Raw genomic sequence first — 19794 nt, forward strand, 5'->3', positions numbered from 1 at the left:
TAGGCAGAATGTCCGAGCTGCGTGTTTTTATACAGTATAATGAAAGTTCAAGCTCCAAAACTTGAAGTTTAAACTTTTTTAGCATCTTAGGCCTGTTTCTATACTACTATAGTATAGGATAAGTACAGTATCGTATAGTATAGCATGGTATGGTAAAGTATAGTATTGTGCAGTAAGGTATAATGTAGTATATATTAGTATAGAATAGCATATAGGATAGGATAGCACGAGATGGTGCGGTATGGTACGGTGAAGTATAGTATGGTACAGTAATGTGTAGTATATTATAGTATAGCATAGTATGGCAAGGTACAGTACGGCACAGTATAGTATTGTACTGCAAGGTGTAGTGTAGTGTATTATAGTATAACATAACATGTCAATTAAGGTATGGCACAGCAAAGTAGTGTAGTATAGTGTAATGCAGTATAGCATAGCATAGGACAGTATAGTGTAGTGTAGCATGGTATAGTATAGTAACATTGTCAAATTGCCTTTACAAGTCATTTTAACTTACTATTTAAAATTTTGTCTAGTGGTTGAGTTTATGTAACATACAAAAATAAGTTGACATTGCTGATTTGATTTGATTTGGTTAAGTTAATGTAAAGGCGTTTAAAATAGTATTTTTTATTGAAAAGTTGAAATGACTTGTAAAGCCAATATGATTCAACTTAAAAACTTAAGGTAATATAATGTAATATATAGCACAGCACAGTACTGTATGGTGTAGTGGACAACTTTTTGTGGTATTTTTGTTGTTTTTTCAGCTTGCCAGTGTGCCAGTCTGCCCTCCACTTTTGTTGCATAAAGAGAAAAGAGCTTTGACAGATTCTGCTTTTGTGTTTCAGAGAAATTGTATAGGTTTAAACGACATAAGGATGAATACATGATAACAAGTTTATTTAAGTAATCTCATTAATTTTGTAGATTTTTTTGTAGGTTTGTAGGTTTATTTTTTCATGCCGTGTGCCTTGTGTGATATGCTTACACAAGGCAGTTGTTGTGTATATTTTATGAGCTTCATCTTTTCTGAAGACTCTTCTTATACATTTTGTAATGTGCAGAAGATAGAATATTTAGTGTAGGTCATGGCGTGCCGTAATTAATGTTTTATGTGTAGCGTTGCTTTTATCTCTCTCTGATGTTTGCTTTGGAATGAGCGTGTATGTGTGTGTGTATACTATGGACTACGGATGATTTTATGCTTTTCAAGGTCACTCACTGGTTGTTAGCCAATATGTAGTGATTCAATGTCATGTTTCTTATATGCAATTCACCTTTTCGTCTAATGACTGTTATCGTATTGATCTATCGTGCATGTGTATGCACAGGTTGAGTTGACCGGCAGTAGCGTGTTCGATTACATCCACCCTGCGGACCATGTTGAGATGGCAGATCGTCTTGGCATTAGGCCACACCTCCGGGCGGAGGCAGGCTGTCAAACTTCCCATGAGAGTGCTTCAAGCTCCGCCTCCACACCTTCACTGGCGGGAACTCCAGAATCAGGTAACACAGTCAAGATATCAGAAGTCAAGCTTTACTCCTGAATTGCTGTCATTATCTGTAGACATTCAAGTATTTTTAACGCGTAGGAATCTTTATGATGTATGTAGCACCATCCAGTCCCTGTTCTCCTGCCAATGAGCTGTCAGAACGTGGCTTCTTTATCCGGATGAAATCCACCCTCACCAAACGCGGCATCCACGTTAAATCTTCTGGTTATAAAGTGAGTCCTTTATATGTGATCTACTCCCTCATCTGATTACATCATCAAAGGATGTTTATTTATTTTCTCATCTAATTAAATATTTTTTAACAATTTTAATGAACTGAACTGAACTCATTTAATTCCTTATCAGGTGATTCATGTAACAGGTCGAATACGCTGTCGCCCCGCCCTGGTGCCAGGCACCTCCCGTCCCTTGCATCGGCCAATGGGGTTAGTCGCTCTGGCTCACACACTTCCGCCCTCCACGCTTAATGAAGTGCGCATGGAAAGTCACATGTTTGTGTTCAGGGTCAACATGGACTTACAAGTCACCTACTGTGAGAACAGGTAATTTCCCAGCATGCGTTTTAGTGAAGTAAAATACAAACATACATTACTGCTTGAAAGTTTAGGGTCACTTATTAGAGCTTTCTCAATATTTTTGCTGCAAAATATCTTTTTAAATATTTGTTTCTCATCTACACTGTGAAATTAAACAAATGTTACTATGAGAATTATGTTGTGACAACAAAATATAAAATAAATAATATTTTAGTATTTTAGCATGTTTTTATCATTTTTATTCACCTAGAATTTGCAGAAATGTTTGCTTGGTTTTTTATCAAACAGCAGCTTCTTATCTATATCAAAACACAACATTTCTACTCTGTTAAAAATGACGTAAAATGTACTTTTGTAATGTAATTTTCTGCCAGTACTTTATCCGTTTATTTGACGGACATTTCCGTAAATGCTAAAATGTTATTCAATGCAGTGCAAAGTTTTAAATACAGGTAAAACAACTGTTATGAATCCGGAAAATTCCTTCATATTAATATAGTATATTGCGCCCTATTTTTACAGATTTTTTTTACAGTGTAGATTTCTAAGAAATTATTATATTTGCACAACTATATTATTTTCTTTAAAAAAAACGAGACTACATTTTTCTAAATGAGAAACATTTCAGTCAGGTGACTCTAAACCATTCAACAGCACAGTATGTTGTCTGCAACATTGCGTTGCCAAAAGATCTGCCTGTGCCAATCGGACGGCAGCTGCAGACTGTTGCACTGACATGTACTCGTGTGGCTTTTGCAGGATTTCTGAGTATATGGATCTCAGTCCAGCAGACGTGGTCGGACAAACTTGCTACCACTTCATCTATGTAGAAGATCTGGACACCATCAGGCAGAGCCATGAAGACTGTAAGTCTGTCAGGATCTTACAATGTGTGTGGGGTTATTCTGGGTTTGCTCTTAAGAAAATAACTGTCATAGCATTCTTCTTACAAAATCAAATCATTTCACAAAATACTCCAAAAATGTTGTTTACATATTGACAACAGCGCCCCCTAGCCATATGCACAAACTGTGCATCTTCAACATTTGTGTGTAAGAAATGTATTCAGAAAAGTAGTAATAGCCTATGTTTTTTATCTGACCAACCCCTTACATCTTCATATCCTTCCTCGCAGTATTACGGAAGGGGCAGGTTGTGACGGGCTACTATCGCTGGCTGCAGAGGAGAGGAGGCTATCTATGGATTCAGTCCTGCGCAACCGTGTCCATCAACCACAAAGCACCCCATGAGCGGAACGTCATCTGGGTCAACTATGTGGTCAGGTCAGCCTTAACGGTCCCATGCTGATCTCATGTGTTTAAACGTTGTACTACATAATATAAACTATGTTCATGGTTCTCAAAAGAGGTCCCGTCAGCACTCTTGCTCTCATCCGCAAGATGATCTTCCATACACGAGCATGCGCATGTTAAAAGGAGTCAGACAGAAACAAGGAAAAAGTTGGCTGTATTTCAGTGATAATTGGACTGGTGATATATAATTACAGCAAATGGATGTCAAAATTTTCTGGCTGAATGGTGTTTTAGTTAATTAGCTTTGTAATTACGATAGCTAATTAACTTCTACAGCACCCTGCTGGAGCCATGCTCATTCACAAGAGCTTTTTGGGTGCGCGTGTGTGTGTGTGTGTGTGTGTGTGTGTGTGTGTGTGTGTGTGTGTGTGTGTGTGTGTGTGTGTGCGTGTGTGTGTGTGTGTTTGGAAGGGGTGACACAAGTGTGTACCTCTGTCTACACTGTCAAATCTAGAGCTCTCTTCCAAAAACCGAATGAGATGACTTCTTGACTACTACCTACATAGGCTGTTTTTTAGGCTGCATGGTGGCCAAACATGGAACATACAACTGGAGAAAAAAATAAGAAAGCACTTCAAATTTGCCTTTAATTAGCATTTACGTATATATCTGTATCGTGGTCATTCCAGTCCAGTGTTCGATGAATTCAGACTTATTCCATTAAAATATTATTTTATACATTACATTGTTATATTGTGATGTTTAATTAATTGCATTAATATGTTTAAAAAAAAGAAAAACTACTTAAAAAACAATACTCATAATTTCGAATATGAGAGAAAGGTTATCAGTAGTTCACAGAATTAAACAAAAAATGAATAATCGCGATTAGTCGCATCCAGAATAAAAGTTTGTGTTTACAAAATATATGTCTGTGTACTGTGCATATTAATTTTGTATTTATAAACACACACATGCATATATTTAAGAAAAATATATATTTTTATAAACATCTATATATAATTTAATTATTGGTAAATATAATATAAATAAATACATGTAAATATTTCCTAAATATGTATGTGTTTCTAAATACAAAATGAATCTGCACAGTTCACAGACATATATTATGTAAACACAAACTTTTATTCTGGATGCGATAAATTGCGAAAAATCGTTTGACAGCCCTGCAAAAATGTTCATTTTCCCAGAGACTTCAAACAGCGCACAAGAAACTACTTTTTTTTAGAAGGCAGCATTATTTTACTGCATTCCTTTTGAAACTCCCAGCATGAGCACAACTAAGATGCCTTAAAATGCCATCTAGGTAGAAAGCTAGGTTTGGGGACTACACGAGGTAGAAACGCAACCCTATTTAACGCTGGTGGACCTCCTGTTGTGTGATTCCATCTTAATAAATCATTGAAGAACATTATGTAAAACAGTGTGATGTTTGTAGTTATGTTTCTATGTAGCACCGAGGCAAGGTTTAGCATTTAAATGGTCAAATGTGTGAAACTCCCGAAGGAGAAGCGCTCACTCTCTTTTATCTGGATTTTTAGTCGACCAGAGCTGGCAGACATGCCTCTGGACTTATTACAACTCCCAGAAAGCCTGAGGGCAGAACGGCTTCAAGTAAGCTCCTCCCCACGACACAACTCTCCAAAGGCACAAGGTATGTTCTGAGCCAGGGGCTCTCAACCTTTTTTGGTTCACAACCCATTTTTTAGAATCCAAAATTCAACACAATGTTACATTATTTTTTTTCCAGGTTCCACAGTCACGCAGCCTATAAAAAGTAATGCGGCCAGAGCCGAACCAGACCGCAAAGGAAAGGAAACCTACGCGCATTCGGTTTCCAGCCAAGCAGAGGAGACCAGGAAGCGATCCCACCATCCTAACTCTGACAGCGGTCCTCCAGAGAGCAGGAGGCGTGTGGAGGTGTTTCGTCAGAGAGAGGACAGCCCTTGTACCTCCTCAGACCAAGCCAGCGACAGCGAGGTGGAGGAGGAGGAAGAGAGAGAGACTCAATGGGACCACGCCTCCAGCAGCAAACACGTGAAGAATGAGGATGGGACGGCCAAACAGGGCAACGGTAAGATCCATAACGGTCGCGCTGTGATCCAGCATCTAAAGAGCGTGGTGACCAGTTCAGCATCAAATATTAAAACTGAACAGGAAGTGATGGGAACAAATTCAGGGGGGCGTTGGAGCCAGCCTCCATCCGGTGCAGGAACCAACGGAAGCAGTCAGCCTTCAAAATCCACCCCAACAGAAGCTCCACCCAAGGGTTTGTTCAACCCTCCCTCCCCAACTTTGTCTCCGCCCATCTCTGCCACACCTCTGGCCAGAGATGATCGTTCTATTCACGGAGGGCGCGCTTCAGACTTCGAGCTGCTCCAGAGACTGACCGCGAGCGGAGCTGCGGGACGGGTGCTCTTTCATCCCCTGGCACTCGGACCACAAGGGCCTCAAAGTCTCTACGCCCCCAGTACGATTCGTTACGCCCCCGCTGAGATGCCTGCGGGTCATGCAGAAGGTCATCGCTCGGATTACGTGGCTAAAACCCCGGCTTTCTTTCCACACCTGCAAAGGATCGCGTCTCTGCCGCCCTTCAGTGGCTTCTCTCCGGCAGAACCCACCTTTCCTCCGACTCTGCCCTTCTGTATGAATGGACTGAGGGGTGCCGCTGGAACGGAAGAGGACTGAGAGAGGGAAAAAGTGAGAGAGAGAGATGGACAGAGAGAGAGGGAAAATGAAATGGAGAGGCACTAAGAAATAAGGAATAATACTACAAAAGGGACCACAGGAAAAGATTGGGCAAACAGTCTTCCCAGAATCCTCTTCTCTGTTCATTTGTACGTCTTCCTCTCTCTTAACAAGCAGTTAAAGCCATACTGAACATATGAAGGACATCATGCAATTACACGTTGAGAATATAAAGAGCAGTTGTCCCCAGAAGGGACCCACTCAAATTTTGTCTTGGGCCGTTTGATTTTAACCAATGGCTCTGGGAATATGCAAGTATGGACCGGAGCAAAATGGTGGGCAATTGCCAAAACAGACATTCCTGACAACATACATAAGAAAGCACAGTCCAGAGGTCCCCGGGTGGCCCTCAGAGGGACCAGACTGATGAAAAGTAGAACTTTTGAACAATGTAGAATTTTCATTTTTGTAAAAAAAGAAAATTGAATAATTGTCTTTAAACGTATGAAAAGAATCACTTGAAAACAAAATACCCATGTAAGGTCATAGCCATATATAGACCACACTAGAGACTTCATACATGCAAAGCCTCCAAAAAACTCCAGAGCAAATATCATGGACTAACCTTCCTGTCAGTAATTTGGGGTTTGTTGGGATGGCGGGTGGGTTGGGGGTGGTTGTGTGTGTTGTTTTGTCATTTATCATGTCCAAGCACTTATAGGATATTGTTGCAGACACGTAGCACTTCATCTATGATTCTAGTATTCTGTATTCTAGTTCTCCTACAGTAAAATCACAAGAATTAAGTTTACAGTAAGCGTGAGCTTGTTATATAAAGGTGCAATCTTTAATGGTAAAATAAATTGAAAAAGAAACCTCTTTTTTAGGACCTACTTAATAAAAAAAAGCATATTTCCTTTCAATTTCTCATTGACATAATATTTACAATATGAAAAAGGTAGTGCTTAATATATAGCCATGGAAAAAATGAAGTGACCATTCCAAATTTTCATTAAATCAGAATTTCTAGATGTATTTTGGTCATTCCAGTCCAGTGTCTGTTGAATTTCAACGAAATCAAACCTCAGGAGTGACAAGGTCATCCAAGAGCAATGAGAAAGACTGACAGCATGACAAGACACATAAAAATCGAGGTCATCATATATTAAAAAAATATTTTGAACTTGTCCTAAATAAAATACATGTAGAACTGTTGTATTGCTTAAAATTGAATATGAACTTGTTTTCGTTGCAGTATTTGAGGTCTGAAAAAATACTGAGCATCTTTTCTGTTATTTTGACCTCTTTCTCCAGTTTTCATTTTCTGCAAATAAATGCAAATAGAAACAAGATTTTCATTTGAAATTTGGAAGAAATATTGTAAATTCAGAAAACGCTTATTTGGTACGCTTATATACCAAAACAACCTTGTAGCCAATGAGCAGTAAGGTGCACAGTGCACAGGACGGACATTAGCCGAGCCGAGCGCTGACGAAAGCGAAAGATGGGGGTAGGGGTGTGTTTGTTTTGGTGATTTGAACATCAACAACGGCTAAGAGAAATCGGACACCCCGCCTTTAAGAGGACATCTTTTGGTGTATGTGTCTGTATGATGTTCCACCAGTAAAATCTCAAGTCATATGTTAACAAGCCAATGGATATCAAGTGTGTGGAATCACAAAACTCCAAAAATTAAAATGGTTCACTTTCACGTGACAAAATCTGAACAGATTTGAAGTCATTTATAATAATTCAGTCTTTACTCAGATGTAAAATTAAGGATTGTACCTTTTATGAAACTGTCACTAAAGGACTACAGAGCCAAAGGTAGTTCACTCAAATATAACAATTATGTCATCTTTTTTTCTTGTCATGTTGAAACATTTTTTAAAGAATGTTCATGCTGCTCTTTTGTTTTTAGATTTCTTATAAATGTTAAATCTTTCAATTTATTTTCTGGTTTTAATTGAATACTGTGAATACTGAATACTGAATTTAACCCCAACTGTTAGTCATTTTTCAATGAATGCCATGAGATTGATGATGACAGAATTTTTATGGGATGTGAAGGTTCCAAAAACTAAAATACTTACAATAATGTGTTTGTATTTAAGTGGACTATAAAAACTATATCAAGTTCTTATAAAGCCACACCGAAGATAACTGAATGTGGTTTGATAAGCAGTAAAAGCATTTATGACGACAAACATCTCTCCATATCGCCACACTTTTCTAGGTATTTTGTTGTTTTTGTGTGTATATGTGTTTCTCATGCAGTATTATCATATATAAGTGGTTTTCAGTAGCACTACATGATGTGAGATGGTCTTTTTATTTCCATTTGTGATTGCGAGTGAATGTGTAAATAGAGAGAGAGAGAGCGAGAGAGTCAATCCAGAAAATATCAGCTCAAGAGTTGATGTCCTCTTGACTCTAACCACTGTGACTTCAACTTCTTTATGATGAGGAGATGTTTGTGAACATACAGCGCCATGAGCATTAAATGAAAATTATACATTGTAAAAATGATTATTATGATAATCCAAACATCAACAATAAACTCTATTCCAATAATGGAGCATTTGTTTGTGTAAAGTTATTAATCCGTGGAGAATTCACAGTGTATTTCATACCGTTTATCCACTTGTTCTTGCTTTTTAAAAAGTTTAAATTGAGAGCATTGGTATTGATGGTTGATTCGATTACTAATTGAAAACTTTGTTGAAAACTAATTGACAAGTTTGTTTGTGAAGTTCTTTCAGTTTTTTTCTAGATTAACATTTGACAGTGTGCCGCATTCTAGCTGCTGTGGTAAAACCCTCTTGGAAAAGCATCCTTTGAAGTACCCTGCACACACCAGGTACACACATTTAGAAGGACGTTGAGAGATATCTCAATAATAGCACTGTTCCTTTTTTTAAATAAATAAAAATAGTCCAGCCATTAAAGAGACATATCTTGCGTACTTTACATTTCATTGTGCACATATAGTTGCCCACAGACAAAAAAACACCAACATTTTGATTTCCCGTTTTTTTTGGTATGTGTACCTTTTGAGTAACCTTTGAAAACTTTGCTCTAAAAAATAATGAGAGTGGTCTCATTTGTTTCCCTGAGGCATGGCGAATGGAACCATATACCCAGTGTTCCTTGGCCGGCCACTGTGGGCGTCGCCCATTGTGTCAAAATGATGTCCAATAAAATGCCGTGTTTTACAAATGCAATGGTGAATCGCTACAAAACTTGGTATGGTTTATCATGACCATATTCTAAGAGGACCAGTAGTTTTAGGTCAGCACCCCCTATTGTAGTTAAGAGGTATAACGAAATTTATGAAAATGCTTATAACATATGAGAAATTCAATATCATGTCATTGGATTTACATTACTAGATTTTTTGGCTCAAACCAAATATACCAAATTTTTCATATTCCACTATATTTCCTGTACACCATAATGAATTTTATTCGAAACATACCTTTTAAAACTCGTTCTACAAAATTAGTCCAATTGGCACGAAATTTGTACATGAAGTATGAACATGCATAAACTAGATTTGCGAGCTACAACTGCCAGAATTTTCAATGAATCTGACTTAAATTTCGGTTCATTTTGCACAAAAAGCTATCAAATGGCTTCAAAAGTGTGGATTAGTCTGCATGCCTAAAGTTTTTCTATACCTAAAGGGTAAGTACACCCAAAAATGATTTACTTACCCAAACCTGTATGACTTACTTTCTTCTGCTGAACACAAAAGAAGATATTTTGAAAAATGTGGTAACCAACAACATTGGACCCCATTGACTTCTACTGTATGGACACAAAACTACTAAGACATTGGTCAAAATATCTTCTTTTGTGTTCCTCATAAGAAAGTAACCCTATGTTTGGAATGACATGAGTGAGTAAATAATAACCTAAACAAATATCCAATGTTTTATATAAAGTTATACCCAACACATTAGTTTAAAACTGGTGCATAAATAAAGAAATGTCACTTCTGGATAAACTACTTAAAGAACACACAAAGCCCAAACAACAAACACCAGTTGCACGCTCTAAACTCGGAGTCAATGGCGTAAAGGGGATGGGAAAAGTGAGCGATCAAAAGAGATTAACAATCAGCTATTATCCAGTGTAAATTTTGCAATCCGCACCGGTCCGTGTTAACATGTTCAAAAGAAGAGTAAAATAAAGAAAAGATGAAAGAAAACGGATGGGATTGATGTGATCGGCTCCCTCTGGGAGCGCATGTAAGCTACCCGAGTCTGTCAACTCTTCCGCTGCGCTCACAATAAAGTCTTTTGATTGGCGTTCATCATAATCCGTGTACAGATTCATAACTCTCGGTCCGCGTCTTTGAAGCGGAGTCGGGAAGCAGTCCGCCGTCAGAGTAACAGGCCGCAGGGTCGAGACAAAGGCAGACATTGTGATTGAAACGCGAAGCGTGCTGCTAGCGGTGGTGTTGTGTTGTTTCAGGAAACCCAAGGGAGGGGCTCTGACATTGAAGACGGGTTAAAACCTGTTTTACATTCAAGTGGCAGGCCTCAGTTCATTAGTGTGAAGATCATTCCCTCTTGACGAGTAAAGGAATTGCATACTAAAGCAGTCGAGTTGTTGGGAAGAAAAAGGCGAACGGCCGGACCGTGTGCGTGCGCGCGCATACAATACCTCACACAGTGACTTCAAGTTTCTCCTCTAAAACACCCTCTGCGCCGATATCTTCAGACTTTTTGGTATTCTTATATAATATATAAATGTATCAGTGATCTCGCTGCGAAGCATGGAAAATATAAAATTGCAGTTTGACACACGGGCTCTCTACGTATGCGTGATTAAAAACTCAGTTCATGTAACACAGGTGTGTGAAGTCTGGCTGGTGGGGATGCGTGTTTGGGCGCCGTGCCCTTTAGCCGCGTGTCGGCCTCCGCAAACGCCCTGAATGTGAAACAGAGCTGCGCGCACTTAGGGAGAAACAGACAGACCGCGGGCCAACTGCACTGAGACACGCCCGGAATCAGTAACTAACAAACTGCACCAAAACACCAGAGGATGAGGAGTTGAAAATAGGCAAGAAAAGAACAAAGAACGTCTGGCTGGGTTTTACATCCCCACCTCGGCTTGCATCGTCGAGGAGTTTCTCAATAAAAGAACAACACTACTGATTTCTTACGGAGCGTTATAGAAGCCAAGCTGTTTTCTAAACAGAAGATCTCTTTCAGTGACAAGCTACCTTTGTCAACAAGTAGTGCATAGGCTGCGTCCGAAATCGCATACTGTGACAGTACGTACTGAATTTGAATGAGTACCTACCTATCAGCCGTTAAAATAGTTCGTTCTATATAGTATGAGTGGGGGTAGTATGAATACATTTCGGACATACTGCGTCCGCCATGTTTTATGGTCATGTGACCGTATGCTCTTTGACCTATGACGTATTAACAACAACCTATACGTGTGCGTTGATAAAAACATAATTTAGTCACGAGAAATTCATTTATTGGCACTTACATTGAAAACGGACGTCTGCCTTTAAAATTTTCCGCTATATTGATTTATTTTTTTAATTTGACCGTTGCTCAGCTCCCGTGGCATTATGGGATAGATAAGTGTAGACCATCCGGGTATTTCTCGCCTACTGTTTTTTGCATACTGAGGTTTCGGACATACTATTCATGACTCATTTTCGCCTACTATATAGTATGGAGGTAGGCGATTTCGGTAGCAGCCAATAGTGTGATAAAATGCCTTGCGTTATGACCGTTTAAAGGTCCAGCGTTTGAAATTTAGCGGCATCTAGTGGTGCGGTTGCGAATAGCAGCCAACGGCTTACTCCACCCCTCCCTTCTGAAGCACTACGGTGGCTGACACGGGACAAAGATGTCGTCACGTTTTCACTTATTTCGCAAAGGAGATAATGTATTTATGAAACGCGCTCTTTAGAGCAGTTTGTCCGTTTAGGGCTACTGTTTACTTAAAGAATAATGGTGTTGGGTGGTTTGTGTAAATGACAGTTCAAAGACAATTCACACATTTGCCGATTTATTATATTTAGTTAAACGCTGTGGCTTGTTTTATCAACTATGAAAATGCAAAAGTTTTTCTATTTTTATTAGTTGTTGTTTTTTTGTCGAAATGTATGTAAAAACAAATATATATAAAATAAAAAGTTGTTTTTTATATTATAAATAAAAAAGCTATTTACCCTTTAAAGGGATAGTTTGCCCCAAAATAAAACATCTGTCCTTATTTATTCGCCCTTATGTCATTTAAAACCTGTATATGACTCTTTCTTTGGTGAAACACAAACGAAAATACATGTATTTTGAAAAATGTCTCAGTGCCTTTGTGTCAATACAATAGAAGTGAATGGAAGCCAGTGCTGTTCAGTTACCAACATTCTTCAAAATATCTTCTTTTGTGTTCTTCAGAAGAAAGAAAGTCATACAGGTTTGAAATGACATGAGGCTAAGTAAACAATGACACAATTTGTATTTTTGGGTGAACTGTCCCTTTATCTCGATTTTCACTACATCTTGTAGTAATACAGCTATTTTACATTATAAGTGGCTAGGCTTAGGAAACTACAGTTTTAAAGCTGTCAGCTTAACCTCTAAGCTCGCCATTGTGACATTTCTATCAGCAGCACCACAGAATTCACGGCACCTTACACATCGAACCTGTCCTTCTCAGAAATTGTGGGAGACAAATATGCTTGTGTAGCCCCATTTATGTACATATTCATAGACTCATTATGTACTGTAAATAGCACTGAAGGTCATGCATAAACAAATAGTCTGTAACTCCGTGATAAATGTTCACAATCAACATACAATGAATGTCATTGGTTTGAAAAGAGTGATGGATTCTATAGTGTAATGCATTTCATATTAACATATAAATATACATCAGAAAGTCACATGGGCAAAAATCTGTCTGTTATAGAAATAATAATTTAAAAACTGACACGATGTGTTTTGAGAATTTACAAAGCAAAACCAGTAACCATTCCCAAATTCATTTACATGCTGACAGATAAGTGCTGTCATTTCTCAAAGGATTTATAGCAGATCTTTGATAACAACAACAGTGACTGGAAATCCCCAAAATCTTTGATGACAATAATTAAAATGTCTAATCAAATAAATAAGGAGCCCTTTCAAGATGTACAAACAGAAGTGTAACAACTATAGAACCGATTCACATGTACCAGAGTCCCTGCACGCTCTGAAAACACCCCACACGCATACAGATCACCAGATCACTGTTTACGATGAATATTTCCCTCTAGAGGAGCCACCTGATATTGGCCTCAACCTGCACTCGTTTTTCCTTTGACTTTCACTATTTTAACTAACTTTCTACACTTTAGTATAGTTTCACTGCTGTTATAAAAAAAACATCTAATAGTTGGAGAAAACTATACAAAATTATTCAAACCAGTGAATCTTTCATGTTAAAAAAAGTTAAGATCTATACAAAGACCAAAATTATTTTGGTGCCAAATAAGATTCAAATTAAATTATTTTCAGTTTTCCAAAATTTAGTATTTATTGGTGTGTTTAAGTAAAATTATCATTTTTGTTTCATTCTGTGAAGTAGCGACAACATTTCTCCCAAATTTCAAATGACAGTATTGTTTTTAGTTAAAGAAAATCGAAACAAGACAAGCCACTCTAAAAAGTTTTAATGTGATTTACTCAATTTTTTGGTGAATCAATTTAAACTCAAAAATATTGAGTAAATTTTAAAGCCGTGAAATCAATTAATTATACTGATTAAATTGATTAAATGTAAAAAAAATTAAGTAAATCTGAACTCAATTATATTTTATATATAATATAAAATTGAGTAGATCTACTAAATTTTATTTTACATATGAAATAATTGAATTACTCAGATTTACTTAAATTTTTCACTAACATTTAATCAATTTAAATTGAATTAACCGGTTTTAATCTTTTTTATGTAAATTGTTTCACCAAAAATTTTGAGTAGATATAAATTAAATTTATATTATAAATGAAATGATATTGTTTTGTTAAATTTCAATTAGTATTTAGTAAATGTAATTTAATGTAATATTGGACTATCAATTATCAAAATGTTGCCTACACTTGTTTATACTGCAGGCCATATGCTCTATTGTGATAAAGGTCACTAATAGACACAATGCAACCTATGACTATTCACTCAAGAATGGGTGCATTTTTGCTTTTATAAAATGGTTAAAACATAAGGTACTAACTGTGAATTATCATGAATAAAACATCCTTTGTAGTGTTTTAATAAAATGCTGCTATTGAGCATATTAGCATCGAGTACAAGATTATATTGCAACAAATTATAAAGAAAACTATGTTGCTAGAAATTAAACAATTATAATGTATAAAACATAAAGCACAAACACAAGACTGTTGGAAAATTGTTACACAATAATTCTATTAATTATAATTTTGGTACGTTAAAAGTCATTCTGAAACATTGGTAACACTTTACAATAAGGTTGCATTTGGGAATGCATGAATACATCAGCTAACATGAACTAACAGTGATCAATGCTCCTACAGTATTGTTACTCATAGTTCATGTCGGCATTCACGAATACATTTTTTAAATCAAAAGTTTTAACTTTTTAACATAAATGAATGCATGCATGAATAACACGAAGAATAGTTTTGGCTTTTAACGATTAATAAATGCTGAAAAACTGTATTGTTTATTGTTAGTTGAGGTTAGCTAATGCATTTATTAAGAAAATTAATAAAGTGTCAAGACAGGAATTTTTATACTTCATAGTGTATGTTTTGCCCCACAGCACTTGGTTTTTATAAACTGAGACTGGTCTTATCAACAGATGACGCTCTACAACTTGTTTGAAGCGTAAAGATTTTCCAAGTCTACAGACAAGAAAAAAACAACTCATTGACAACAGTTTAATATGGGAAAGGACTCTCTCACAATTTCTTTCTCAAAATCCAGCATAACGCTTTGAACAGAGAAACTATTCAGCATGTAGAAGATGATATCACACTCCAAGAACTCAATGTGATATGTGATCATGAAACGTAAACATACACAGGAGTAGAAACACTCCAACCAAACACTCTCATAGAGTGAGTGTACGTGTGTGAAGCCACACACACACACCTGACTCTACATCTCAAATCACGAGATTATCTATGCATTAAAGACCGCGTGCTGTAAATAAAAAGGTAATAACAACATGTACAACTTGGATTCATGCATAAATGAACAGATCAGATTGTTCTGCATCAATTTTCCCTGGGTGAAAATCTATGAGATAGGAAATGAAGATGTCAAGCTATCTAATCTAACCTTTGAAAATGGTTCCGTGGAGAATCCGTCGCTTCCAATCAAATCTGGAAGGCGTGATTTTATGGAGTAGACCAGCGTAGAAAATTCCGAACGGAATCGTGACAGACATGAGCCAATCACATTACATTGAACCTCAACCTGAGCAGGACTTAAATAGATCAGCTTGCTAATAACAATGGAACAAACTGGTTTTATGTGCTGATGTAAGATGATAAAACATAATCAAAATAAATAGTTCAACCAGCAAAGACAATTCTGTTGTCATTTACTCACTTTTTAGGTTTTCACATACAATGAAAGCAAATGGTGACTACAGCTCGTCTGCTCTCCATCCACTTTTATTGTATGGAAAAGATATTTTTTTTACATCGTGCAGGATATAAATGAAATGTCTAATGAGTAAACGACAACAGAACTTTAAGAAACTGTTTATTTGTGAAACATGTCACTTTTGAAAATTGTGCGCATGTCTCTTTAAAACAGTCTGACAAATAAACACCTGATTGTCGAAACTCTCACTTTCATGTTTTAGCGCTCATATCCCACAACCAGAGAATATAACAACAAAAATATACATGTATGGCAATGACCCGTAAAAAACCAATGGGACAGCCCGCGTTTAAGAGCTCATGTTGAATAACACACACCACAAGTCACTCAAATCAACATCTCGAGTATTAGAGTACTGCAAAGTATTGTTGATAGAAACCGCCGCTCTACGCTGACCTGAGACCTGAGTAAAGCAGTTTTAATAGACTGTGAAAATAAAGTTCTGGTCCTAGGTCAGTGTAAAATGTTCTCCTCTTCTTCACTTCTCTTGGCCTTTTTCTTCAGGGCCGCGTCTTTCGCGTCTGGCCCTGCAGTCGGCACACTCCCCACCTTCATTTCTCCCGTGCTCGTGCTCGTCCTCATCCTCATCGTGGATAATCTCCACCTCCAGTCGGCCGATATAGAGCGATACCGCACACAGCCAGAAGAGGGCCACGCTGGACACCACACCTGTGTGGAGCAGCACGGCAGGTAAAGAAAGAAGCATTATCCTCCGTAAAGACAGAAGACTGCCCACGTATGACGCACCACCGAATGACACGCACACTCCGCCCAGGATGAAGAATGCTGCAGGAGCACAGAAAGAGAATGTTCAGAAGTGCTAAGACTGGAACAGGAATGTGTCTTGACTTGACATATTTTCTGTGTTTGGCCCAAGTGGGTGTGAATAAACGTGTGTAGAACTTCATTACCTGATGTGACACACAGCAGACCGCACAATTTAGTAAATTGTGTCACGTCACGTTACGTCGCATCCGGTGTAGACAGGGTCCAAGTGTCGATTATTCTATTTTTTTAGCATTTTTTATTATTATTTATATAGAAGCCATGCAGAATTATGCAGGAACAATTAAATTAAATTAAATTAAATAGATGCTCCAATAAAAAGGGTTCATTTGCCTAGAGCCCACCTTCCAACATTTGATGTTGTGTCATTTTTGTTAATGTAACAGTCCTTCGTATTTAAAAACACATGAAAGATATTTCAAAAGGTATGCTAGAAAATCAGGAAGGGAGAAAAAGTAACATGATGAAGTACCATATCCAGCCTCTCTGCCCACATCACTCTGTACAAAAGCTATAACTCCAATCCCTGTCGCCAACAAACCGTTGCGAAACCATGATAAAAATCCTGCAATAAAAGCAAACAATACAAAACATTACAGGAATTCTAACGGAATGTTTAAAATGTGAATTGTATTAGTTTTAATGGAAACTATAATGCTTTAAACTAGTCTGACAGAAAGGACAACACACTTGTATTAGTTTCGACTGCATACTCTCCACAGGTAAGACTTTGTTGTGTGTGAATGGTACAGCTTACAACGTGTGTCACATCTAATCATCTCTAATCCTCTGAACCAATAATACTCACCGGTTTCATGAGACTTCCTCAGCATCTAAAAATAAAAACATACATATTCAGATACATATTCATAGATGAAGAGAACGCATCACAAATGATCAGTGTCTCAAAACCATTTGAGCAGACTACTTAGTGAACTGTCTACCTAGACAGCATTTATACACCATCACATTTCTATATAATACACTTTCTGTCTCTACACTTCCACAGTGCATCTTCTATTTTCACGTTTATCATTTTTGCAGTTCTATTAAGCTTTTATTAAAGAAAAACAATTGACGTTACGCACCTGAAAATGTGGGGGGGGGGTCTCTCATTAGGAAATAAATGTTTTATATCCAATATAATATAAATGTAATTTTGGTTAAGTTACATGTTAATGCATGGACAATCTCTGGTGCTCAGTATATGATGACAAGGAAGTTGAATCAAATAGCAACTATTATGGCATCACCATGTAAAAGTAACTAACACGTTCACTAAGACGTTTTATCTGATGATGAAACAAATAACGTGTTTGTCCGTTTACCAGCGCATCTGCTTTATCCAGCTCAGTGATGTGCTGTTGCTCCGGTACTCGTGCTCGGCTCAGCGGGTTTTTCTCGGCCGCGCGGCGCGCAGTCGCCCGGTGAACGGAGCGTGCCGGAGCCGGTACCGACCGCCGCAAAATCTGAGCCAACGGAGAAACAAGCCGCCTACACGTTAACCAACGTATGGAGGCCATTGTTTACGAAATGAAAATAAAGCCAAACACGACCCCTCTACGGCCTCTGACCTTTCACACTGCAGACGAGTGTGTGTGTGAAGACTCTCGTGTGTGTTCACAGAAGTATGCGTGAAACGGAGTGGCGCCATCTATCAATGCTTTCCGGCGTGTAACGTCGTAATGTAAGTTATATTTAATAAATATTCTTGATATGTGGTGTTTAGGTTCCTTAAAATGTTGCTATTTTTGTCACGCATTATTATATTTTTAACAGAAAATAACGCAAGGTTAGGTTAAATGCTGGTAATAATTTAGTGTGACGTTTGTCCACACGATGGTGCCAAAACACAATAAAACGCAACCTCTTATAAACATTTTTTGGTAGCAAACCAGATAATTAAAAAAAAAAAAAATAATGAAACGACTGCAGTGTATTTCTCATTTGTATATTCATATTCGGACATTTTGATTATTTTAAGTTATTTAATATTCATTGAAATTCTGATGACACAGATAGGCCACTGACTTTTGGAGGCCAACCATTTTTTTATGAATAAGACTCAATTTACCATCATTTTGTTATCAGCACAACACCAAAGTGTGACACATGAAATTGTCAGACATGTCGAAAATAATGAATAAATAATTTAACAAAATTAACTCATAAAGAATGCAATAAATGCATAACTACATTTAAAGGTAGTAATGACATCCATTATTGTAAAACCACAGATATGAAGGTGGGGCACAACTTATAACAAAATAAAACATGTATTTTTTTAATCATTTAATTAAAGTCTATCTGTTGTTGCAACTCTGAGACATGGTGGCAAAATGCATACTTTGTTGCATGAAATCTTTCAAACCCAATCAAAGATGGATTTTAAAATACATAAACGCGTTTTCAAATATGAAACTTTTATTGCACATTTTTTTCACTGTATCAAAGAGTAGCCTCTACAGAATACCCAAACATCCCAGTGTTTTATCATTTATTGTTTGTTTGTTATTATTGTTTATTATTAATTTCAATAGTTGCAAAGCAGAGGAACACCACTTTCCACTAAAAGAATAACCTTGTTGTATTATTACTTCCCCATATACAGTACAATGGAATTAAGCACATTTTAGAGAACAACTTATGGTTATCACTTATTTTTTATAGAAATATGCTAATCTTCAACAGTAAACTAATAAAACATGAGGAAACTATGATTTAAATGGATTAGGTATTAGTTGTTTAGTACATACTGTGTGCGTGTTGCCCCCTTCCGGTGGCCTCTCTCTCACTTTTGATGTGATCCTGTGGGATTGTGTGTCGCCACGCCTGAGTAACCTGATGGTCATATAGCGTGAGAAGCAAGGAGAGGAGGGAGGGGGTTACAGGAAAGACGGACTGTGTGTGTGTGTGCGTGCGTGCGTGCGTGCGTGCGTGCGCGCGCGCGCGCGTGTGTGTGTGTGTGTGTGTGTGTGTGTGTGTGTGTGCGTGTATGTACTGTATGTATGTGAGGAATATTTTAAAGAGAGAGTCCCCTTTGATGTAAATAATAAGATCTGAACCTCACCCTATATTGTCCCTTCATGAAGACTATGAAAATTGTATGAAATATGAAAAATAAGATATTCATTTTGTGTTTCTGATTTGATGCACAGTATACAGTATATGTTATTGATATACAGACTTACTACAAAAATAATTAATCTATGAAACAAGTTAATTGCAATAATTGCACGAAAATAGAAATCAATGTTTAAAGATTAATACATTCTTTAATATCTCCAGTTTCCACCAAAACTTTGTCCCCAGAAAATGCTTGAA

General features: G+C 37.3%; 2 protein-coding genes across 2 annotated transcripts in view; one reads left to right on the forward strand and one right to left on the reverse strand.

Moving 5' to 3' along the window:
* npas1 (neuronal PAS domain protein 1) overlaps nucleotides 1-8582 on the forward strand; it is a 38459-nt gene extending 29877 nt beyond the window's left edge. Inside the window, exons 6-12 of the mRNA XM_057351879.1 lie at nucleotides 1335-1509; nucleotides 1617-1729; nucleotides 1863-2059; nucleotides 2813-2919; nucleotides 3189-3336; nucleotides 4869-4981; nucleotides 5078-8582. Coding sequence (XP_057207862.1) covers nucleotides 1335-1509; nucleotides 1617-1729; nucleotides 1863-2059; nucleotides 2813-2919; nucleotides 3189-3336; nucleotides 4869-4981; nucleotides 5078-6015 — 1791 coding nt within the window. The 3' untranslated portion in view covers nucleotides 6016-8582. The remainder of the gene's footprint in view (nucleotides 1-1334; nucleotides 1510-1616; nucleotides 1730-1862; nucleotides 2060-2812; nucleotides 2920-3188; nucleotides 3337-4868; nucleotides 4982-5077) is intronic.
* A 5520-nt stretch (nucleotides 8583-14102) lies between these two features.
* On the reverse strand, nucleotides 14103-18067 carry tmem160 (transmembrane protein 160). The gene is made up of 4 exons (XM_057351094.1): nucleotides 17799-18067; nucleotides 17279-17303; nucleotides 16943-17035; nucleotides 14103-16470 (listed from the first exon to the last, which is right to left on the reverse strand). The coding sequence occupies exons 1-4, from the start codon at nucleotides 17991-17993 to the stop codon at nucleotides 16163-16165; spliced, it is 621 nt and encodes a 206-aa protein (XP_057207077.1). The 5' UTR covers nucleotides 17994-18067; the 3' UTR covers nucleotides 14103-16162.
* Between the last annotated feature and the right edge of the window lie 1727 nt (nucleotides 18068-19794).

The sequence above is a fragment of the Triplophysa rosa genome, linkage group LG14 (assembly GCF_024868665.1).
Source record: "Triplophysa rosa linkage group LG14, Trosa_1v2, whole genome shotgun sequence".
NCBI lineage: Eukaryota > Metazoa > Chordata > Actinopteri > Cypriniformes > Nemacheilidae > Triplophysa > Triplophysa rosa.

What these genes read in the sequence shown, in the direction of transcription:
- tmem160 (XM_057351094.1), bottom strand. Translation starts at nt 17,993, where the DNA reads ATGGCCTCCATACGTTGGTTAACGTGTAGGCGGCTTGTTTCTCCGTTG. An exon ending in TGGATAAAGCAGATGCGCTG is followed by an intron (nt 17,304 to 17,798) that starts GTAAACGGACAA and finishes TTTTATTTTTAG; the next exon opens with ATGCTGAGGAAGTCTCATGA. An exon ending in GAGGAAGTCTCATGAAACCG is followed by an intron (nt 17,036 to 17,278) that starts GTGAGTATTATT and finishes CTTTTATTGCAG; the next exon opens with GATTTTTATCATGGTTTCGC.